This window comes from Rhipicephalus microplus, chromosome 1 (assembly GCF_043290135.1).
Source record: "Rhipicephalus microplus isolate Deutch F79 chromosome 1, USDA_Rmic, whole genome shotgun sequence".
Lineage (NCBI taxonomy): Eukaryota > Metazoa > Arthropoda > Arachnida > Ixodida > Ixodidae > Rhipicephalus > Rhipicephalus microplus.
The window spans coordinates 233,773,037-233,798,007 of NC_134700.1; the positions used below are offsets into that span (position 1 = coordinate 233,773,037).

Below are 24,971 nucleotides of genomic sequence, written 5' to 3' on the forward strand. Positions count from 1 at the left end.
CCCAACAAAGCATTTTATTGAGTTATCCATGAAATGGCAGCTGACCATTTTGTGAGGTATGTTTGGATGCATCATTGTGTAAAAAATACAAGGATGTTGTGCTTACTATTAAAATTTATTTTCTAAGTGCTACATGTACTTAGCTTACATAAACTTATATCTGAAAGTATCTTACATTGCAGAAGAATGAAAAATAAAATAAGCTTTTGAACAAGGTTCATGAATGGTACACCTCGAAGCATAAATTTTGTGAATAGTTATTTGTGGTTTACAACTCTAGTCAAGATTTATTCTGCGTATTGTATGCAATATAACCTCTGACATGAGCTAGGACTTAGTTGCCACAGCAAAGCACTCAACACGCGTGCTGGTCTTGTCCACTGACTTCGAGCCGTTGTGCTTCTTGTGTCAAAGACAGTTTCATGCTTGGAATAAACAGCGCGACTTGAATGCTGGGCGGTTGTGTTTGCATGAAAACAGCTCGCGTGCACTTTGCGTCACTGAGCACTGTAGACTACTCGCAAGGTGTATCACATCGCAGACGTTCACTGTGACTCCACTGGAGTATGCAATTACAGCTATACATAGGATGCTCCTGGCCTAGAAGAGTTCCACCACTAAACCTTTCAAACGATAACATGTCGCCCAACACAGTTCGGAGGGAAGTTCATCCAGTCCCGCAAGTGACTTTGGGCGTGCTGTCTTTTCGTAGATGCACCGAGCCATTGCAGACATTATCACTTGCAGTTTCTGACACTACACCACGAAGGCTCACACGCACTTTCTCATTTTTTTTGCACAAATATGAACAGGGAACCCTGGAGATTGACACAGCAGGGAACTGGCAGTGCCTGCAGCAAGCGCTGCTGTCTCAGTAGCGGTCCATGCCGTTGATCATTATGTTGGCCATGCCATTGCGCCTCCTGCGCCATGAACCAAGGTCTTTGGCATGGTACCGGAGTTGCTTCAGCCACTCTCGTGTTTCCATACTATTTTCGGCCTGCAATGGAAAACCACCAGTATAGTCACAGAAACCAGTTTTATACAGATTCTTGCCTACCTTGAAAAGAAATCCTTCCTTCGATGTATACTCCTGTATCTCGAAACAGTCCTTTAGCTCCGGGTCACAGCTGATAATACAACTTCCGAGGGACAAGGGTTCCTGCAACACAGTTTGTGTTACCCTATGAGTTTCCATGAACACAGAATATATTGCACTACCTTGTGTCCCAATTAAAGCAAATGAACACGTTTTTGTGTGTGCACTTATGATTCCCTTATGTTTGTGCTGATGTTGATGTTTAAGTCACCAGATAGAAAATTTGGAACTTTTGAATTTGTCCACTCTCCCGAGTCTGAATTTGTGGCCAATGCTTCGTTTTACTACAGAAACTGTCTTTCTCATGGTTTCCCGTAGCCATAGACTTCTGTTTTGTCAAACACAGCTGCACACAGAACAGCACACATATACCATGTTGACACATATGTATATGCCAGTATAATACACATGCTGTAAATCTATATTTCGTGTTCTATTACACCCCCTCAGATGTGCAGTTTGCAGACTCTCCTCTGTGGTATGGCTCAGTAACAGGACAAATGTCCTCTAAATATCCTCACTGCTAAAAACAGAGGCCATTAACTGCGTTATGCATTTATTAATCTAGATTGATTTCTATGGCTGTTTTCCCCTGTTTTAAAGAGAATCTGCTGTATGGCTCTTTGGTGTTGACTTTATCAAAAGTCTACATTATTGTCACTATATGACAGCATAACATTCCTCAAGACAGATACCAACGGCACAGAGCTGCGGTTACGCGAAGAATAGACTAACTTCAGAGTAGCAGTTTATATATAAGGACGGAATTGTAGTACTCATTGCTCATAAAGGTACCGTGCTTGTAATGTGCCAAGCCATTTTAAAAATACTGCTTTACGGTTCAATTTGAGGCTCTGACTTACTATTGTTTAAATTGAAAAACAGTGCTTAGACGGAAACGTGCTCTATTTTTGGAAAAAGGCCTTCAATGGAATGGATAAAATTCCATTCCAATTCTACTCCGTGCAAAGGGCGCTTATACAAAATCACCGCAAATAGGACAAAGCACAAGAATAGAAGGACGAAGTACGAGCGCCGAGTACAGCGCTGGACACGTCACTCCTACTGTGTCCTTCTATTTTTGTGCTCCGCCCTATTTACCCTGACTTTGTACAAGAATACAACTCGCCCACCTCTCTATCTTGAAGGCCCTTAATTCAATTCCCATTCTATTCTATGGTCGGGAAAATGTGGCATGATTACAGAGTCATTCCAATTCCGGAAAGGCCTTTCGGTACGGCATCTCTCGTAATCATATCCTGGTTTTGGTAAGGTTTTTTATGTAAAACCTCAGGTATTGTTGTTATTATTATTATTATTATTATTATTATTAACGTCAAGAGCTCTAAATGACATACGAAAAAGCACAGAGAGCCGAGTGTAAACGCGCGCAACTTAAACGACACAGTGCCACAGCTTTGCTGTGCAAGTTTTAAAATAACACAAAAACATCATCTCGCACAAGCTTTAAGATGTACTTATACAACTGAGCTGATATGATATGTGATATGCATGCTAAGAGAGATTTATGACAATATCCCAAGTGCTGTGGAATCGAGTGTTCAATTTCGGATGCGCCTTGGAGGGGGTTGGAAAAATGGCCATAACTTTCTAGTGGCTGAGAGTACTGGCACAGTTGTTTTGGCTAAATAATCTGGGATAGACAGGGAGCTTGAAAAGATTCGCCCCCCCCCCCCCCTACACAAAATAGTTTTATTTTTTCAAAATTGTGTTTTTGAAGGTGGTGACCCACCTCAATTTTTAAATTTCATACCGAAATCTTCATACACGATGTCTTATTTGTCTTTCGCGTGCTCTGGCTCAACGAAATTTTTGAAAGTTGGTATGTTGGTGCGGGAACCTCAAAGTGGCGTCACCACTTGCATTTTCTTTTTAAGTGTTTTGTCACTCACCAGCTGTTTTTTTGCAGCGAGCGTGGTGCTTTTGTTGTCGTGAAAGAGTAACTTCATACAAGCAAGACCGTTTTTCTCTTTAGTGGCAGACTCTCCGACTGTCAGTCACGCTCACAGACATTCCATTCAAGTTGCGCCTGCTACTATAAGTTACCATTTCCCCCCAAGCATGCAGTAGTGTGGACTCTTCGGTACTGGAGTGGGCATGACGGTCAATGGGCTCAACGGAACGCATTAGCGCACTCACTCTTGGAAGGACGAACTTTCCGGCTTTCTCCTTGGCGAGCAGCAGGGCGCCGTCACGAATGCCCGTGTTTCGTGGGAAGAGGAGCGAGTTGTCGTGCGCCAGGTCGGGCCGGTAGTTGGAGTTTGGCCGGCCCAGCACGGCCAGCAAGCCGTGCAACGCAGCGAAGCGCACGCCCCTGCCGCTGCTGCCACTGGCCGGCAGCTCGGCAACGAGGAGGCGGCCGGCCAGGACGAATCGCGTCTCGTCCCTGTTCCACTTGAGCAGGTCTAACGCCATCTGCAGCAGTTAGTAAACGACATGGTTATGTATCCAACTCGACCGTCGCCTTGCTGATCGCCGTGGAGCAGCTACTACACTCCTTGGTACACAAACCATATATTCGAATGCCACATTGTCATGTACGGCGTGCCCTTAGTAATGGGTGTCCCACACAGACGATGAGACCAATTCCATCTTTTTCAAAGAACATGTTCCAGCTCGACTCAAGGTGGGTCTTGTTACATAACCATGGGGTTGCCAATTGGCTTGCAACTGGAACCATTTTTCTTTCATGCTGGCACGACTTGGTTACACATATTCACCTGAGATATTAAGCGAAGTTTCGTATCAATCCTGCTGGAGCCGTTTGCACAGACTTGGTAGTAGACTTGGCACAGACTTGGTAGACTTAATAATTACATGACCGGTTTGTGTTGCAACCACTCCTGGTCCAGCACACTCAATGTATGGTTGAGATAAACGCTGGAACTCAAGGTGTAGCCAGAAATTTTCAGGGGGAGGCAGGGACATAAGCAGAATTTTTTTCAGGGGGGGGGGGGGCATTGCCTTGATTTTTTCAGGGGTACCACTTTAAGAGGGTCATTGTTCGCGCTGTATGCATTGACAACAACAAAAAAAATTTGGGGGTTGGAGGCACGAGTCCGATGTGCTATCTCCTGGATACGCCAGAGAAGCGCGGGAAGATGGCGCCAAGTCTGTGCGAATGGCTCCGACGCAATAGAAATTGGGTTTTGTTGGTTTGTGCTTTGGTAAAGAGAAATGGATTTCGTTTCTCCTGCAGGGGAGGGAGGTAGGCCGCGCCCGACTCCTATTTATGTACATCCTTCGCGTGTTTGTGTGTGCACGTAAACTACGTGCACACATACAGAATTATTTGCTTTCTATTCGCTCTCTCGTGATAATGGTGGAATTTAAAATACGATACTAGTCTTACGTAGTCATTCATTACATTTTCTCATCGACGACGTATCAAGAAACGAAAGCGGGATATGTACGCGCACTTTTTTGGTCGTATCCAAACGAAGGTATGCAGCTTAAGTGATATTTCGCTCTCTCTCACCTTTCTTAGCTTGATGCTTCCCACGCCGACGTTATTCTGCGCTCGCCGAGGGTTCACGGAAATGCTCGAGATGCGACGCCATATCTTGGTCGGGTTTCCCTCCCGAGTCAACTGTGAAAAATTGGCACGTTTTCAAGAAAACCACATCGATCAATACTACTTGCTACTGGGAGTACAACACCTTGCGAAGAATAGTTTTCTTTGTTAGTTTTACTTGTCAACGAAATGATAACCGGAGATTACTGTTGTGGCTCTGGCACGTAAAGCCATAATAACAGATATAGTGAATCAGTGGCTGTAACGAAGTGGTCGCATTTGACTCGGTAACAGCGCATCATCTTAGCGAAGGTGTGCTGGCATATAGGCGTGTGCATTGAGGGGAGGGGCGGAATGCATGGGGTGCAGTGGCTCCCCCCTCTCCCTTCTCATTGGTCGTCTTTGTACTGTGTGCTGAAGTATGAACCTCAGTGGAAGGGGGTCACAAATTGGTGCGATGGGGGGGGGATGCACGCCTCACTGTATTTTCAACCTGCGGGCAACCTCAGCACCATCGTGCTGAAGACTTGGGAAGTTGATTTTCCGCTCTACACCATAGCTGTCTGACAAGTAAGTGATCGACGAATTTCTGAGTCTATGCAAGTGTACAATGCCAAGCTTACCTGGTTTATCCTCTCGAGGTGCAGTTGTACTTGCAGTTGTGCGTCTCTCAGGGACTCCCTATCCTGGTGGGAGTACGGCGTCACTTTGAACAGCCGGTTCAGCAGCAAAGGATACCTGCGCAGTTTTCCGGATTGAATTTTTGTTTTCCATTGCGCTTCTGGAGGAGTCCTGCCATCAGCATGCACATATGCGCGAAGAAGTAGGCTTCTCGCTCAGGTTTCGATGAATAATGATCACTTTCAAGTTCTGTGCTGCTTTAAAGAGGCGCAATGTGCTGAATGTCACCGAACGTTATTTAAATCAGTGTTGTTTACTACTACTACTACTACTACTACTACTACTACTACTACTACTACTACTACTACTAATAATAATAATAATAATAATAATAATAAACGGTGGGGGAGCCTCCCACGTGTCCTCGCGAGATAGTCCCTCAAGACACTGTGCTCGGAAGCACCTTTGCAGCTGCTAGGGTGGCTAGAATACAGCTGCTGTGCCAGTTGTCACGTGACCATAGACGTCGGCTTTGGGGTTGGCGGAACCTACGCACCGCGACGTTGCTACAGGCGCCTCGGTACGTTGACGCCGCTTACTGTTGTTTACAAACATGGAATAGGTCAGCATGGTTATGGCCCCCTTTGTTGTACAGATCATTTCATAGTGAGAGGCTTCGTCGCGCAGAAGTTCCGTCAAGCGGACGGGGTAAGGAGAGCGGGACACTCACTTGGTGACTCTCTGGACGGGCGCCATCAGGAAGGCAGCAAGGTTCATTCTTCGGAGCAGCGTGTTCTCCATCTGGGATACCCGCAGAAATATGCGCAGCAGCTCCTTTTCCTTTTCCTGCGCCATCAGGCTCAGCGAGGCGCTTGCCTGCGAGTAACCGGGCACACAAAGCTCAGTTAGACGCAATCATACGATAACTCAAGGTTCCGAACTGATCCTTCGGTTTCTCATTTCACGCATTTTTGAAACTACTTGCGAATATCTCTTTATATACATAGGCATCTTGCTCTTTCAAATATGGTAGAATTTCCTTGGCTACCTCTACCCACTGTGTTCTATGTTTCAGGTTTCAGCGTTATTGACCTTGTAAACCATTATCGGACAAATATTTGTATTTAGACAAATGCAGAGCAAGCATTTTAATATTAAAGTTATTTAAGTGAAAAGCCGAATTTCGAATTAAGGAGGCCAGCCTTCTGGTTCGAATACACAGCTTCTCTATCTCCTTTTATTTCCCTTCTCCCCTTCCTGTGACACCGAGTCGTGCTCCTGCAAAATGGGGACGCCTTTTCCTTTTAACTTTCCCGCAACCTAAATTATCATGCGATGGATGTTGCAGAGTTCTTTTTTTTTCGCGCAAGCATGTGAATTAACACAGTGAATTTAGTAAACTGTCCGATAAAGTTAATTGGAACTTGTTCTAGGCCAATGAAAGCCAATAAAGGCTACAGAAAAGACAAGAAAAAAAGAAGGAAAGAAAGGGAAGCTGCATTGCCACTATCTGGGAGTAAATATATCAAACATTTTGGTTCTGAAACATATCTGATTCATTGTTGGGAGAGAGAGTATCAACAGCGTGTCGTCTTACCTGTCGAACGCAGTACGTCTGGAACGCCTGCAGCATGCCCGTGGCTCCCAGGAACAGCTTGCCAATGTCCACTGTAGTGTACTCCTGCGAGGCAAACATTCCTACCTTCAGAACAATATAGCAGCAGGCGTGGCCTTCTTGTAGATTATGTGATCGCTATTATTTGATTGGCGGTGGGATGACACTTGGGGACGACGTGCCGCCTTCCCGTGTCTGCATATGGTCAACGCACAAAGAAAACAGAACTTGCGTTTTGCACGCCTGCCTAAGTAATGTTGTAGAAACTGAATAACTACACCCTATGCCCATTGACGGGCGCACAAGGGGCCACCCTCCTCTCCTTATAATAAAATAAGGGGACGCCAGGTCAGCCTCAGATCTCTCTTCAGTCGGTCATGTCAGATCATTGTTTGATGTGCTAGGTTACTTATGACCTTGAAGCTTTCCTACTACAACGGCGGCCGACGACTCCTAATTCATTCCAAGAACGGTTTACTTCTCGTCTTTTCTCCAGTGAAGCCGTGTCGCCTGTAGGCAGACAGAAATTAGGTGCCTTCTTCCTTTTCCTCATGAACCACTAACAACAACACTCACTGACCACCGAATAAGCGTTTCTCTCTCTCTCTCTCACTCCATTGCGTAAGTTGTTTTCTTTCGGACTCGTCCAATAAGGTGGAAGGGGGTGGAGTGCTACAGTGACCAAGGTTGTGCCAGCGTTAGAAGCCGTGGCAATGTTGCAATATGGAACTTATTGTCGTTACTATGAGGCATATACCTCGTCTCCCTGCTCGCTGGCGATGTCGAGTGCGTCCTGCAACTTCTCGGAGAAGCTGGCGTTCACTTCGATCAACTCGTCCAGGTTGAGAAATATCTCCTCCAGCTGCAGCTTCGTCAGCAGGCCCGCCGTCTCGATTGGCTTGTAGAACTCCTGCGGTGTCGAAAGATGTTGGAAATGGCACGTTAGTTTGATTGCCGTGGTACCATCTTGTGCGCCGGAAGCGACGAGATGTGGTCAAAAAGGTTTCACCCTATAAGCACAGCTTATCGATTGGACCCTATAGCAGTTCCACGCGGACATATATAGATTGCCGTGGGTTAGGACGTACTTAGTCTGCTTATACGAGCAGTGCAACGATCTCAGCATATTTGCTTCGTTTCTTTGGTGATACTGGTCTTCTCCTTAGATGACTTGCTTTCGCCACCCGGTCCTAGAAAGAAAGCTTTTGCTCACTCTCCTTTGTAGGTTTGTCGTTTTTTTCAATTGTTATAAACTTGACATAATAACTGTAGTAAAATAAATCAATTTCAGCATCTCTGTCTGTTATCGATCTTCTGCTGGTCGCCTTATTTTAAGTCATCAGTGACCTCTGTTCTCCTTATCGCATGTTCAAGCGATCATCCATCGTAAAACCTTGCTTTTCAATGGACTTATATTGTCTATCTTCCGCGCAAGTTTGATCGTGCGCGCCGTGATAGTGCGCAGTATAGAATGACTTATCCCTTGCTCATGACTGGTCCTCACTCGGCATGGGTACCGTGGTTAAAGATAAGCTCGGCCCCTATGTCTCGGGCATATTTATTGTTTTGGCTTACCTCCTTTACGATGCGCAGGTCGTGGCCGTACTTGATTTCGGTCTGCACAATCTCCGTGATGATCTCTCGACGTTCGGTGCGTTTTTTCTCGCACTTGGGACAGACTAGTTCCTCTTCTAGGGTTACCTGCACCAGTAAGAAGAAAACCCAATAATACGCGAGCTGTCAGATATCATACGGAAAGGAGCCTTTGTTGACTCTGCATTTCTTCGTATACATGCGGTGTTTTGTAATCTGCATGGCGAGCTTACTGAGTTTGAATGATAGACATGCTGTGCCGCAGTAACAGAAACTGGAAAAGGCGTCTCATGACGTCTGTGTTCTTGTTAACTTTTATGAATTGTGGGTTTTACGTGCTTCCTAAAAGTACTTGACATATAGACTTATCAATCTGCAAGAGCTTAATGTGTGTAAAAAGCTCGTTGAGAGGAGTTCAAGGCGTTTAAAAATGATAACTCCGTCAACCTGATCATTGCGACAGCTGAAATAACACTCATGTTTCATTGCTTTATGGAACTATAGTGCGTTTAGGTAGACGTCATGGCATCTATATGGCACCTATACATGCTATGCACTTCATATCATGCTGGACTACCCTGTATGCGCAATGCGAACATGCTGCTTTGAGTACTGAGCGCTATAACAATGGGAACTATATAGCCTGTGTGAATATATCAAATTCCAGGTAATTGGAACATCTTCATGGGCTAGTTGGTGTATTATAGAAAAACGATTATGTTATGTGCGGTGTGTCTTCTTTCGTGTTGTCATTTCCCCAATTTCGCGCATTTCACACTTGGTGTATGCAGAGTAAGGGCTGTTTCATACTATATGCATGGTATGAAGCAGCTCTTATGAAGCAGCTCTTAAACAGGTTTTTCGCATAACTTTCGGAATGGACCGCCTTTGCTAAAGTTATACACAGCGCACATTTTTATTGTATACAATACGATCGAATTGGCGTCCACACCTGCTGGTCGCAGTCGGCACATCGTTGCTCTTCGTTGTTGCCGGCCGCTGGTGGGTCCAGAGGTTCGCTGTAGCGGTCGCCTCCGATGCCACTGTCGTTGCGCTCCACGTCGGCGCCCGTCGGCTGCGGCGAGGCCAAAGAGGAACCCCAATTAATCGCCCATTAGTGCAAGCCGACGCCAGTTCCGACACGTCTTTCACCATGTCGGCGCTTGGCCCGATACTTTTCGTTAGCCGTTGCTTAGAGCGAAAGCTGCACCAACTCTAGTTGGTGCATACAGGTTAGCATCTCTATGCGAACGTGGCTGATCTCTCTTGAATTTTAAGAGGAAATAAAACGTCTATAATCGCTTCTGGAATGGAAGATCTGCGTGGACCAAGCACAGGTGTTTTATTTTCTCGCAAGCTCCCCCCCCCCCGTTCCCCACTCTCGCAACCCATGCCCTTCTTCGGACACTTCCTTTTGGCAAGCACGCGCGCATGCTGGAAGAAAGGATTAACGGTATACATCCGGAGCTCAGGCTTTACAACCATTTCAAACGCACTTGCCTTGGTCTTTATGGCACTACCAGAGAAGCTTGCACGATGCTTGCTCCGATATCGTAAACATTTTATGGCTCAGTTTATTCCGCTTGTTCTTACGGCGCTATAGCGATTGGGGCATCTGCGTGACCTAAGAATGCGCTCAAGAAAGGACATGTACGCCGGTGTTTTAGTGCGGCGTGCACGTGACCCAAGAGCAGATGTTAGATATGTGGGGTTTAACGTCTTGAAACCACCATACAGTTATCAGAAACGCTGTAGTGGAGGGCTCCGGAAATTTCGATCACCTGGGGTTCTTTGACCAAGAGAAGATGTTGAAATGCCGGACGATTAAAATATATGAGTGCCGGGACTTTCTCAGTATCTCTAAACTCTTTGCATTACACTACTAACCATCATGTTTGATGATCACTGGTCATCATATGACCAGAATACCGTCGTTGGTCAAGACGTGAAAGTAGGAGCCCTGTGCATGTCGACTGTTCCAAATTACCTGCTGTCACAAAGCTTAACTGCATCCGTGCACGTGTCATGCCTTTCTCTGAACGGCATGACAACTGGGGAGTTATGGACATTTACAATTCGTTGATGCCACACAACTGTGGTAGGGGTGAAAAACTGTCTATAGCTGGTTTATGGGTACTCACGATCTTGTCGAGGGCAGCATCCTCAGCCAGGGCCTCGAAGGAGACGGTGTCCCCGACCAGATTCTCGAGGCCTCGCTCTTTGGCGTCCTCCAGGTACCCCAGAATATCTGCCTTTGAGGCTCCCTCAAAGAACGACTTCTGCGGGCTCTCGAACGACAGCAGCTTCTTTTCTCCTGCGAACGAAGGGCACGCGCGTGTTGGAATTTAGCGTGTGATTCGGCCTGGACCGACCGTGCTTTCTCCGGCAAGACAGAAACGAAACACCTGGTGCCAGGACAGGAAGCGCACGGACATGCGATTCTTGCTTGGAATGTAACCAGTTCTTCCTGCAGTCCTATAGCATACACCGCTTTACGCAAGTTCCAGATGGTATGCTCGAGCGCAGATATCTTTGAGTTACATTCTCTCATCCACGTGCCTTATTTTTTAGTGCGAAGAATCGTTGGGGACTAGGCTGGTAAGATCAGTATTATCGCGTAAGAGCTCGTGCATGGTGATCAGTGTCGGCTGATTTCCGATACCCTCGACATCAAATGTGCTGGCGCGTCTGGTCAACGCTTATTTATTAACAAAATGCTGAGCGCAAATAAGGGCAAACGTATCGATAAGATATATGACTAAGTGTTCTCTCACAAAGTTTGTCGGTTTGGTCACTCACGCACTCTGGTTTATACAGCGAGCTATATTGGTACGGTGCATTCCAACATGCGTGAAGTAACCTCTGAATTATGATTTCTCCATCGTTCACAATGAAATTTGAAAATGCAGCATAGCTCGCAATTTTACGTTAACACGTCACCTTCGTATAACGATAACGCTCCACTTGAAAAAGGCCAACTTGAGTACCTTGAGCGCGAACTTAGCCATTTGTCGAGTAAACGACAGATGCGTGCTTTGTAGGACGATGTTATAACTGACACTTTTCGACGTATATATCTCCTATCTACACGTTGCTGGACGCTGGTTTGACTTCTCGAAACGCGGCGCAGTTGGTTCGGCTGACATCCGTCGTGCGCAACGTGTCTTTCATCACGATAATCTTTTGATCGTTTGCTGAGCACGGATTGGGCTGGCCGAGCGCCACGATGTGGCAGAGCGGTAATGACCTTTCAAAAGTAATCCAGGAGCAGTGCTTGACTGATGAGATCCGAGCGACTTCAATGGCCACCGACGTGTCCCAAATAGGACGCGTTGTTCCGGTAGGCGCCCTACATTCGCGCGGCGCCTTCTCTATATACGCTGCCGCTCATACAGCTTACGCTGTCATCACTCGAAGAACACCGTCTAACATCGTGGATTAAAATAAGAAAAAAAAAAAGAAGTCGGTGGCACATACTTCTTCGCCACCGCCTTTTCGATAGCCTCGATGCTTGTTGCACGGTATACGTTACGGGATGGCGTAACAGTGGCCACGGAGGGATAGATACCGCAAACGAGGCAACGAAAGCGAGACTGGCTTGTTCTGCTCGGTCGTTTTGATCGCGTTGTCGTTATACGAAGAAGGCTTTCTTTCGTTTTCTTTTTTTTCTTTTTGCCTCCAAAAGGGTGGTTTACGGCGCGAACATTCAGCAGAAGGGTTTCCGGCACACGGGGCGCGCGTGCTCTGACCATGCGGCGCCAGACAATGGTTCCAGCGGCTGCGCCTTGCCCGGCAGCCATCAAGGACCATTAAGAGGCGGGTCGTAAAAGGGGCGCACGCGAGGTCCGATCAGGGTGCTGGAATGCGGTTGTTCGCAGCCTTGGCGCTGACTGCCGCTCACCGATGGGGCAACCTCGCGGTGAAAGTTTGTTGTTCATCGGAGCGCTTCCTGCACATTTGCGACGGGCGTTCAGTCGTCAAGGAGGACATAGCGGGCTCTAAAATAACGGGCTAGGCTTAGAAGCAAGGCGCATTCGCCTGATATCCGTCGATGGTGGCCAGATTTGACCATGGGAAGCCCGCACGTGAAAAGTGGTGCTAATGGTTCAGCGGAAGCGTAGCCTGTCGAACATATTAGGATGACGGGTCTCGCGTGTTCTGCACGGGCCCACCATTGCCGGTTTTCCCCTGCGTTGTTGCGCACGTGTATACATAAGTCAGGTAGCCACTTGGAAATGCTGCCTCCAAGGGGACGCACGCGTAACGTAACGTAATGTAACGGGTGACTTACGTAAAATTCTAATTGCTTCACGTGTAGTCCATATTGTGTCTGAGAAAGAGAGCTCTTAGCGTGTTCACAGAACTCCTGACATATTACCGCCAAAACTGCTGATCATGGTGGTTTTGTCCTGTCTGCGCTGATTCCTATTGCCTAGCACTTTCATTTGAATGAACATCAAGTGAAGAAGTGTTGACATAAAGAAACGCTGACAACTGTTGAGAACAATAAAAATGAAAAAAAAAAAAACACGCTCTGGCATATTGTTCACGCTTTAAGTTCTGTTTAGCATTCATAAAACACTCGCCGCTATAGTGTGTTTGACAAATGAGTATTAGCAAGAAAAAATTCGGTCCCACGCCTCTGCAAGCTGAGTAAACAGCAGCAAGCGCCACCACTTGGCGAACGCGAAGCGAGTTCTTTCGTCTTTCTTGATTTTCTTTCACGTTTATGTATTTATTTACCTCTTTCTGTAATTACAGCATTTCTAATAAGCATATCGTGCTTTGGGGATGTAAGCCCCCCTCTCCCAGTTATGATCATTATTATTTCTGTAATGTTCTCTTTCTGTCTAACACTACTCCACTCACCCTGACTTCTTTTTCCCACACCTTTTTATGCTATATTTTGCATGGTCATGCCTCTCACCTCTCATCCTCTCACCTGCTGCTCTTACCCACCTTACCCTAACATCTGTCCTTATCCTTACCTTTCCCACCCTCTATATAACGCTATAGGAGCTGCTTGGCTCATATACCCGCTTTCTGCTGGCCACGCGAAACCGGTGGAACGAAAAACTTGAGCAGCCCCGCTCTTAAAATTCTTTCGATCAGGCCTTTCATAAAAGCGCTCGATCGTTCGCCTATACTAATTAGCTCGCGCATCTCGCGTGTTCTGCTTTAGTGTGACGGCGCCCTTGCAGTGCTCGCCAATGCGCGAACAGACGGCCTCATTCGGTCACTCACTAAGCTGCGGCTGCGGGGGGTGGTCAGGCAGCTCTTCGTACACCGGCTCCGGTGGCACCTCGCAGTCGTCGTAGATGGGGCCGTCTGGTGTCGGTGGGCACACTGCCGTGGGCAGGGTGTCGGCGTACACAGGCTCGTCCTCGTCCTCGGAGCTGCGACCCACCACCGGCAGGTCCGACTCCTCCTCGCTCTTGAGCTCGCCACTGCTGCTGCTGCCCAGCGACACGTAAAAGGTCGACGTGCTCTCCTGGAACAAGCGAGCGACCCCGTTTGTTAGAAGCATGTTTCGCTCCGTGACGGAACTCGTGCTCGATACATTCAGCGTATCGTATGTCACGGTGCCGTTCGACCGTTCTGTAAAGTCGTAAAAGCTGTTGGTGGTACAGCTGTATGAAAGACACTTTCGGGAAGCTCGTTACCAATTGGTAACTTGACTCTCTGCCGGCAGCAACGAGTGTGGTCTCCACGAAGGACGCGTGACATTATGAGCGAGGGTTTGGCTAAGCCGCGAATACGGTAACTGAGGAGCATGTCTCTGTTGTGTATAAGGACTCAGCACTCACTGAAAATGTGCAAGAAATGATTATTGCGCACATATATATATATATATATATATATATATATATATATATATATATATATATATTTTGTGTGGTAACCATTGTCACTGTGAATCGCTAGAACAAGCGACACTAACAGGACGAAGTCGTCGAGCAGCACAAATCTGCAGTCAGGCTGGCGCCTTACATGTGAGCGATCGACTGTTCGTTGCAGCACTTCGGTTGGCGCGATTCTTTTTAGATAGTCGTCGTCCTCCTGTAAAGTTATTATCTGGATGTTATTCGGACACGAACACCATTTGATGTCATCGCTTTCTGTATTGTAATAGCGTTAGCAAATGCATCTAATTTGTAATGCGTTGAAGCTCCGATGAGGTTTGCATCAGTGAAACGTAGCATCCGATTTACTAGGCAGTAGTTAATCTCTTCATACACTTCACAAACAGCAAAAACTAACACATTGCTTGAAGATGCATACAAAAACACTTAGCGAAGCGACATAGGTGTGCATTAACTATAAAACCGATTATTTTTACTCTCTTACCCATGTTTAGAGCAAACATGCATAATCTTGACCGCAGTCATCAAATGCTAGCGCGGCCAGCGTAGGGGCTGCGGCTTAGCTTATGTAACTACTGATGGCGAGCGAAAACTGGCTGACAGCATGCGATAAAGCTCGAGCAGGACGATATCAGGTCGTCCTTTCCACCTCACCCGTAGCCCCTTCCCAAAGATGCTCCTCCCCCTCCCCGAAGGCGATGAAATTTCTGGTCTGTACACCGTTATCAAATATTTATATCTGTTAGCGATAAACACGCAACTCGCTTCACACAACAGTAACGCGCGTGGCCTATGCTGCATGATACCTTTGTCGGTGTGGGCCGTCGCTGCCTCGCATCGGCGGTCGGCACCAGGCTGAGCGGGGCGAACAGCGCCCGCGCTGAGTCCCCGTCCAGCTGTGGCGCCGAGTGCCGCATGCGCGGCCGGCGCTTAGCTGGGCTGCGACGAACTGGGTAGCTGCCGCTGAGTCGGCCGTGCGAGCTGATCAGCACGCGGGTGCCTGTGCTGGTCTGCGTAGTCACCATCACGGTACCGCTGCTGGCCGCCTGCTCCGTGGCCGCATCGCCCTCGACGAGGGAATTGTCTGTGCAGCAAAGGTAAAGGCGAAGCCCAAGTTGTTATTTGAAGACCAAGGCGAAGGGTGAGGGAATTATTAACAATTAACACTGAATCGGTTCAGATGCTGGTAAAGTGTGCGTTCGGCATTTGTAGTAACGCATTCTTTCGTATCCGTTAGCGTTCAACTTCATTCTGAATAATATGCTTTCTTAGGTGACACGTCTTCCCTCGAAGTTTCTGGATGAGACTGCTTATTTCATGGGACGAATAAGCCTAACTGGTGCACGCTTGCTCGCTCAAAAGGAGGTCCCTGATAATGACAGATCGCGTAAAAGTTAGCCAAAAGCGAAACAGTTCAAACGCAGCTGGCCATTTCGTCCTTAGGATTTGAAAGCTTAAGAAAAGCCCCGTCTGTTCTACTCTTCAGTGGGCAAGGGTGCAAACCGCTGTGACTTGGGATCACGGTAACCGCATCACTGTGAAATTAAAACACGAGAAATCCAACTTTTCATAGGTTTACATCACGGTTCCAATTGCCGACTTGCCAGTGGGTGGTAAAGTCGTTATTTTGCGATGTAGGCGAGGTATTGCGATATTCTTTCGGCACATGTTTCAGCATGCGCGTCGTCTTGTTAGATGCCTGAGACTAATGAAGTGTACATTTCATCGAGGAAAAGGGCATCGAAGGAAAAGAAGGAACCCTGCCTAATACCTTATTGAGCAATTTAAAACTGAGCGTTTGTATACTTGGTATCCTTCATATCCGAGCCTTCATGTAACGATGTGCGTTTCAGAACCGTGAGACGAATGTATTCGGTTATCTCTCGATACTTATCGATGCACCCTCATTAAAAATCTGGCTGCACCTTCATGTGACGAGTAACAATCAGCAATTCCCGTAGTTTGCCAAGACATAACCAAAACAACAGACCAACTTAACGCCAAGGCCACACAAGTGGGGTAGAGTTGCAAGGTTGCGTCTGTGCCATGGACAGTTAACGTTGCAGCGGTGACAACTATACTTCATTCCGCCGCTTGGAACCGTGCTGGAAGCGCCAACACTCTCCTAGAAGACACTATCAGGCGGCACTCTTTGTGAGCCGATGTCTCACTGCCGTTCACATGTATAGCTTTGCGATAAAAATCGCGCGACGTTTCCTCCATCCTACGCCACGTGTTGTCCTCCAGAGAAGGTCACACGACGCACTCGATTTCCTCGCATCAAAGCGAGCTTCTTTATCGACTGGAGAAAAAGATGAACAAAACAAACAAAAAGAAGCTCTTAGTTCTTACAGTGCATACCGTTTGGCTGCTCTCCCCAGGCTAGACCTTGGCATTAGCGTTGTCAACTAGAAACCACTGTAATAACGTGTCGGTGACTATAGCGAGCCAAGAGAGTTTGACTAGTTGGGCTGATTAGCGTGACGCACGACGCCGATGTGAAGTGCACGCTAAAGCAAGATCAGAAGCGCTGCACGTCGAAGGAGCGACCTGTTGGGAGGAAAATCCGGGGGCAACAACCTTGATTTTTCTTCGTTCATTCGGAGCGGTGACTCACAGCGGAAAATAGATGCGTATATCCCTTCGCCCCGTTTACAGGAAGGGAGGTGTCAACATATCCACGACGCGCTATACATCGAATCCGTGGTTGGCTCCTTGCCAGCACTGTTCAATGTGCGTCTGTTTGATTTCTTTGGTTTCCACGGTACATGCCGCTTTGCGCTGACGAAAAACGGCCGAAAGGAAGTCCAGATATGGAGCAGACACCACTGTTTTATTGCATGATAGTGCATTACGTTCGCTGTATCATGCATAGGTGGAAGAGAAGAGAATACAATGGTGCATCCCCCTCCCTCCTCCCCCTTGAAATTTTTTTCGCCATGGCATATAGAGTGCAAAAAAAAGACACTCAACCACATCTGAGTGTACAACAGAGAAGTTGAAGAAAAAGCAAATAACCGTTCCCACATCTGAAAATAAATATTTTCTTTGCTCTCTGTTTTCGAGACTTACTGCGTTTTTTCTTAACCAGAAAGCAGCCCGTCAGTTCCAATTGCGGAATGCGCCATATGTACAGAGGTAGCATATAGGACACCCTCCGTAGTTTTGGCGATGGCGTCCCTTGAAATGGGCAAAACAAAACGGGGAATGCCTCGGTAAATTTTTTCGACATTTTAACTTTTGCGTCTTTAACCAAGCAGCCATGCGAAGTAGCACGCTAATTGGCTTGTGGTTGGCACAGCGGTCCCGTCTATCATTTGCTAAATCATTTTCCCAACTTTGACACTCGTTCTTTCTCTCTCTCGCCGGCGATTGACAATTTCCACATGTAAAGGTATTCGTGTGATTCTGGTTTTGTTCGTTCACAAGATAGAAAGCGTCGAAGAATAACAAAATTACGAGGCACTTGACGTCCTGCCTATGTATAATGGTTTAAGCGCTTGCTTCCACTTGAAGTGCAGAAAAATTTCGGCGGCAATAGCTACTGGTGATGCTTCCGTAAAGTACTCAACGATGCGGAGATTATAGCGTGCTCGTAACGCAACGCGTTAACCACAGGGTGGAGGGTCGGTACGGAAGCATAAGTAAGGAAAGAGTGCATTGACTCATCCTTACATAGATAACAACAACAAGAAAAATACGTCCTCCCGGCTACAAAATGAGTGGTCTATGCAGCCCGCGGCGACGACAATGCGCCTTGCCAGCCAGGAAGTGTTCTTTAAGAAGACAAAAAGAGAATGTTTTCTTTAGAAAAGGAACCGGCTTTTTTTAAAGGTCCACGAGGCGGATACCTCGGCGTCGCTAAGTTCAATGGCTCGTGAAGCTGAGTGCACAATAGGCGAGGCCGCTCATAACAGGCACGCTGTGCGCCTATCGGCTCTTGATTGGCCTTCCCCTTTTTACCCAAAAGAAACCGGTGACCGTACGTTTGTTCTGTTGGTTGCTTTAATACCCCTTCCTTATCTCTCTTCTTGGTCGTTGCGGACTTTGTTGCGGCCACTCACGATCGGGTGGCGTTGAACGTTCAAGCAGGTGGGGCGTGGGTATACGGCCGGTCAGCCATCCCACCAAGCCGCGGTGGCTTTATTTTTCGCGAGCCTTTCCCGCTTAGCATAACGGCCGCACGCGAGCCCCCTTGCGGAGGCTCGAGAAACGACCGACGGCTGCTCCTCTCTGTGATCGGTTTGCTGCGTGTCACGGCGGCAGCCGAAAAGCTATGAATGGACTTGGCGCACCTTGTACCTTTGTCTTTATTTTTAGTCTGCCTCGACTTTCCTAAAGAGGACGTCGTTTGAAGAGCCGCGGGCTCTGCGAGTGCTTCGGGAAAGGAAAGGAAGCCGCGGGCATTTTCACTTTTTAGCAGAGTGAGACCACTCGGGTTTCAGGTGACCGCATGATTTCTCTATGCACAGTGCTGTGGGTATCCTGTCGCGCCGAAAGTTTTCGTGGCTGATTGCTGATATGAACCCGTCCTCCTGACAGAAACGATATGCCATATTGTAGACATTGTGCGAGACAAAACTGCCCAATGCTCTGGGCATAAGCGTGCGCATGGTTCCATATAGGGGGGGGGGGGGGAGGGAGGGGCGAAGGTTCGTCGCAGCGCTCCCCTCCTAATAGCATGCCAATGTATGGGGCTAGCATTGCGCACTCCCCCTCCCTTCCCCGCCTTCCTGTGCGCACGCCAATGGCTCTGGGTAGTTTTTTTATTGAAGCTGCCTCTTTTCGGTGAAAATTTAAATGCAGACGCGAAGTTAAGCGCTTAATAATAAGCGCGTGTAAACGTAATGAAGCACTCTGGTAACACCTATAACATGTGCCCTCACTATATCGGGTCAGACTTTGGGCCCCCATTTTTTTTTTCCTTTAAGGCGTGGCGTGCCTTAAAGAAAAAAAATCAGGTAAATACCGCTTCATAAAATACCGAATAATGCTGTGTTTTGTTTATGTGAGTTTCGCATAGGTTGCACATCGTGTAGTACGTGTAGTATAGTTGCAGTCAAGTGTACGATGTGTGTTCTGTCCACTTGTTTGAGTGACACGCGCACTTCTTCAAAACTTCCGCGTTCTCTCCTTGTTTCTTCATTGTGAGCATTGCGAACGAAACTGCGGGCGTTTGAACGTACCGTTCGCGTGTAGTACAACGATTATTGTGGGTGTCGAAGGCTTCGCTTCATTTTTGGCCACCGCAGAAAGCTGAGAACAATCAACCAGAACCAAAAAACCTGCCTGTAGGCAGTGCTTGCCCCTTTTTCCTGTACAAGGAGAAGAGACTGCTCTTCCCGAACCGGCAACTCATTGTTCTGGGCTGACTCTCTCATAAGCCTTCGCGTGCGTGATAACGCCACGGGTCCAACGCGGGCGTTGGTTTTCTCACACCTGGCTACAACAAACCTCCGACGACCCTGCAAGCACTGAAGCTACACTGGTATCGTCTGCGACGGTGGCGTATACACGTTCTTTGCGTAGCCAATAATAACACTGCCGAAATTCCAGATAGTTGACCGTATTGTCGAGCATGTTATCGCGATGTGGTCGTTTTTTTTTTTGCCAAGATTGCGCGCAGGACGCGAACAGCCACGCTTATTCCAGAGCTACCGCGACCACCAGTGATGAGGCTCGAAAAGTCGAGGCGTGATTTGCCAAAGACGATGCGACCCAGCGATGATCAGTTGATCGATGGCCGATGCTACGTTCGCTGCTATCAGTGCGACTGTGTATAGTTGTAGTCTGACTTTCCGTTTACCAGCCACAAGTTCGGGCAAATAAACAGTTTCATCTTAGACATATCGACTGCTGTCTTCGTCAACGTCATGACCACGTGACTATATCTAGAATTAGTGGCAAAGATCCAACTCGTCACCGCCCTCTGATCTGTTTGAATGGTACAGTCACACTGTCGTTCTTTATGAAAGGGAACACGCGAACGCGTGGCCTGCGCTATGCGGCGGCTGCCTACAGCACCATCAAACGACAACAAAATTAATAACGAGTTATGGCCGGTAGACAAGCGCTGCTTATGGTAGACAAGCGCTGCTAGATTGCACTCTCTCTCTGGTCACGCTTGCAGTGAGTAGTCCACTGCCAACATATAAAGCGTTGTTCGCGATCACGGCACAAGCTGCAGTGATTGCCCGATATCGCTCGCCGCGCGAGCGATCAGGGAACGTAATCTAGCAGCGCTTGTCTACCGGCCATAACTCGTTATCTTGCTTGGCCATAGATGACGCGAAAAGCGAACCTGCTTTCTTCACTTGTCGGTTGATGGTGCTGTAGGCAGCCACCGCAGAGCGCAGGCCACGCGTTCGTGTGTTCCCTTTCATAAAGAATGATGATTTGTGGGGTTTAACGTCCCAAAACCACCATATGATTATGAGAGACGCCGTAGTGGAGGGCTCCGGAAATTTTGACCACCTGGGGTTCTTTAACGTGCGCCCAAATCTGAGCACACGGGCCTACAACATTTCCGCCTCCATCGGAAATGCAGCCGCCCCTTTCATAAAGAACGACAGTGTACAGGTACGGGAACTGCACAGCATTCAGCCTGGAACTGTTAAAGGCGCGCACGCGTTTATGGCGAACCGCGTGAGGTTATATCGTGTGCAGGCTGTACTAGGCGGCTTGATCGAGTCATGCATGGGAGCGAATCGCACTACGACAAGCTGAACGGAGCACTTTATTTTATTTTTTCTCATTTACTTAACGCCCATGACATATGACTGGATAGTTGTTCATACTGTGCTCTTGTCAGTGGCACAATATTTGCCACTGCTGCTGAATTTCTTTCAGTTTGCTGTCGTATACCCTTCGTCCAATTAATTATCCAGCATTATATGGGACTAACTTTTTCTCTATTGAATCAATTATTTCCAGATATACGCGGTAGCCCGCTTTGCCGCCAGAATTAGGTACCGTGTCGTGTCGTCTCTCTCTTTCTCTCTTTTTTTGCTGACGACTTTCTACACGAGTGGACGCGACTGTGCCACAATTTTATTTGGAACTTCAACTCTGCTTTTCGTGACTCCAGCTGCTCCTGAGACGTCTATAGCCATTTTAGGTTTTTACTCGTACCAAGCCATTCCGAAAGATTTTCAAAAGTCAGTCGGTCGGTGAAGAAAAAACAGCCTGCGAGCTCTTTTTGTGTGACTGGCATAATAAGCATCAGCCCGCCATCCTTTGGTAGCCATGCACAAAAGGAAGGCGGTTATGCCCGACCCTCACTTGTACTCCATGGAGCAAAAGGAAATGATGCCAGCTGCCGGAAGGACACCTGCCGCTTTGGCTCCGTACTGGCGCCGCGTGCGTCGTCCAGTCTCGGTGGCGCCTAACCACTTGTTTGCCGTCGCGTCTTCCTTTCTATAGAGCTATCCCCGATAGCACACATTACTGGGTTGCTTTCGTGACTTTTTCTCCATTTCACGCATCTTGAAGGCCGAACGAATCTCTTCGTCGGTGCCGTATAAGCCGCTGCTCGATTTTTCTTTTGTTGTCTACGTTGGCGTGTAGAGAGAGCCCTTTGCCACCCGCTCCAGCCTCATCCGCGATGCGCTTTCGAAACCACGCACTCGCCGATTGAGCTCGTTAAGCCACGCGTACCGCAGCACCTGTTGCTTGTGCAAGCAGAGTGGACCCGCTTTGTCGGTGATGGTCCTTGTGCGACTCCCCGAAGGGAAAGAGAAAGTACGTCGAGGGAAAAAAAAACCGAGACAATAGAGCTCGTTTTTCATTTTTTTTCTTTCATGGATGATTCCAGTCACGTGCACGCGAGTAATATGCCACGCATTCCACCGGCGACGCTGAAACGATAGCCTATAGGCTAATACCAAAGTTCTCGAGAAAGAAAAACAAAATATATGGGGGAGTCTATAATCGTATATGTATACATGTCGTGATTTAAATGGCCTATACTTGCGTGCGTGTTAACGTGGACTCTGTTTCAACGCGTAACCGCGGCGCTCTATTTGTCGCGTGATGTGGCGCACTGTACGCTTGATCTAGCAATTATCATTCGCACGCAGCGCGCGTAGCGCCCGCATTGCTCCATCTCAACGTATGCAAGGAGGCTTTATAATGTAGTCGGTGCCGACTTCGAAATGGTTCGACCTGGTCGAAGCACTTTTGCTTAATAATTACCTGCAGAGCGACGCATAAGCGCGTTCAAAGAAGCAGTTTGGAGCACCTCTGTTCCTTCATCCTCATTTCATACGACACCGTCTCCCTTTCCAGGGCCGTGCCGAACCAGCTGCACTCGGTGGTTGTTCATATTGAAGAGAATGCACCACTGTCGTTTTGCAAGATCAATGCAAGCGTTGCGTGGTAAAAACGTCCGCAGCACGAAACATGCGGGCGCAGGTAGAAAAATGCACACTTGACTGTGTTTCTTCGCTATGTGTTGTCAACATGCCCATGCTGGCCTCTGCCATGCGCTACTACTGTGATCGAAGACCCCCCTATCGGCGTCTGTAAACGTTGTGCGGGCAAATACGCATATCCTCAAAGCGTACTGTCTTCTTTTATCATCTGTTTCAGCGTCTTCGCACAATCTGCTGTATAGGACCATTGAGAACTAGACGTCCCGATGATTGAGCCTTCTGCAATGCTTTGAACGAAGCTACAGCTTTGTCAACTTTCCTGTTGCATAGAAAGGCGCTACGGTTCACAGTCACTACGTGCTTAATTTACTTCCTGCGTGTATTTTCTGTGTGCGCAAGTGTTTCGTAAATCATCTTTATAGATTGAAGTAACATACTATAGGCGTTTCACCTGTGAACCACCACCAGTGGCAGAGTGAGGTCGCAGTCGGGCATATTCTTGGTTAACCTAGTTACACATACTTCTATTTCTCTTTTTCGTCGTTACATTCACTGACGTGCAAACAGAAGATACAGGCTATCTGCTAGATAGGCATTTAAAACAGGCTTCTCCTCACTCGTTGTATTATTGCAGAGAAGCAAGGTTTGACAAGACAAATGCAAATCAGGTTTCTCCACATAAAAAGTACCATTGTAAGGAAGCCAGCTCTGGCGAACAAACTAGCATGCACAAACTGGTTTTAGACGTGCGTTGGCAAACACTATCGGAGCATGCACTACAGTCACTATCGGAGCATGCACTACAACGGAGCATGCACTACAGTCATAGACTGACGCATCGAGCGCACTACTTCCGAGACGGACCCGCTCATTCTATAATTTATTGTGCGATTATGACTTATGTATGATTATGCATGATTATGAATTATGACGATTATGATTATGCTTCTGGAAATCTACATTCAACGTCAGGCAAGAAGAGTAGAGGAACAAATAACATTGGCAAATATCTGTGAAGAAATCACTAGAATTGTGACAGAATTTGCATGTAACCCGCTGAGCGGAAGGCATACGAGGCGAGGTGACAGAGTGCCACGTAATATCATCCACGTATCCTGTTTAATTTGTACGACTGACCATTGATCAAAGCGGCAGTGTCTTTCTTGCCCAGACAGCATCCAGCTCAGCCTTCACTTAATCGAAAGATTCAGAAGACTAGCTCCTAGCTCAGACAACTAGCCGCTTTTTGACGTCATTATTCACCACAGCCGCGTACAAGTCAACGTACTTTTTAAGCGGCTTTCCGAAAAGCAGCGTTACAAGTAGATACGAAACAGCGCATAGATGTTACTAAGGCAGAAAAAAAAAAAAACAAACATGCCGCTAATACCTCACGACGTTGTTGGTATCATCACGCGATATAGCCTCACGACCGTGTATGCGATGTATAACGATGGCGAGGCTACGATCAGTGGTGCTTGGCACACATACAGACGGTCATCCATCGTCCTCGAATACTCAGTGGAGCGCGTCCATAGGCGTCCGCTTCCTCCGAGACTATGCCTCGAGGACACCATGTGCAATTACGGGCACACAATAGATGAATTTGACCGGGCGGGTGTCTTATGTATACGTATCGTCACGTCAGAGCTGGTCCCTTTGGGCCCGGGTCACATCATCGCTCTCTCGGTGTACGCGGTCGATTACGGATGCCCCAAAGGTGTGCGACGTCGCGCAGCGGGCCCAGATGGTTCGAACGCGTGAGGCCCTCCCGAATGGCGCCGGTAGACGGCGGTCGGAAGTCATTTCGCGAAGCGCCTTGGGCGCGATATCCCGCGATACTCGCGTGGTGGACGTACGAACCTGGCCGGTGCCGGATCGCGCCCGCCCGGGGCCATTGTCGGCGCCCCGTCGGATCGAGCTCGCGCCGAAAAGTTTCTTTCAGGAGGCGTGTCCCGCCAGCAGCGCCGCGCTGCTCCATGGATTATGCATCGGCCCCACGAGGAAGCGGGGCACCGGGTGGGAATGGAGAGGGGGACAAAAGAAGGTGCACGCGGGCATACTGTGTCATACTTAGAGGCGTTTTTTTTTTTGCGTGTGTGTGAATTTCACGCAGGCTCTTTCCCCGTTTTCTCAAACGTCTTGAAGGGACTTTTGCAGAGCCTTCCGCTGCAGTCGGGGAAAATGGGGAGCTTTAGAATAGCGTTTGCAAGCGGTGCGGGCATTGCGGGCGAAGCGGGCGCCATAAGAGTTTTAGAATAGCGTTTGCGCT

The 24,971-nt window shown here is 47.9% G+C and overlaps 1 protein-coding gene across 1 annotated transcript in view; it reads right to left on the minus strand.

Annotated features, from left to right (window-relative positions):
* Positions 1-96: 96 nt before the first annotated feature.
* RhoGEF64C (Rho guanine nucleotide exchange factor at 64C) overlaps positions 97-24,971 on the minus strand; it is a 144,238-nt gene continuing 119,363 nt past the window's right edge. The window contains exons 3-15 of the mRNA XM_037412315.2: positions 15,134-15,411; positions 13,708-13,954; positions 10,605-10,777; positions 9,416-9,538; positions 8,446-8,571; positions 7,628-7,780; positions 6,853-6,936; positions 5,986-6,131; positions 5,258-5,372; positions 4,599-4,709; positions 3,260-3,535; positions 1,061-1,162; positions 97-1,000 (exon numbers count right to left, since the gene is read on the minus strand). Of these exons, the coding sequence (XP_037268212.2) occupies positions 872-1,000; positions 1,061-1,162; positions 3,260-3,535; positions 4,599-4,709; positions 5,258-5,372; positions 5,986-6,131; positions 6,853-6,936; positions 7,628-7,780; positions 8,446-8,571; positions 9,416-9,538; positions 10,605-10,777; positions 13,708-13,954; positions 15,134-15,411 (2,063 nt within the window). The 3' untranslated portion in view covers positions 97-871. The remainder of the gene's footprint in view (positions 1,001-1,060; positions 1,163-3,259; positions 3,536-4,598; positions 4,710-5,257; positions 5,373-5,985; positions 6,132-6,852; positions 6,937-7,627; positions 7,781-8,445; positions 8,572-9,415; positions 9,539-10,604; positions 10,778-13,707; positions 13,955-15,133; positions 15,412-24,971) is intronic.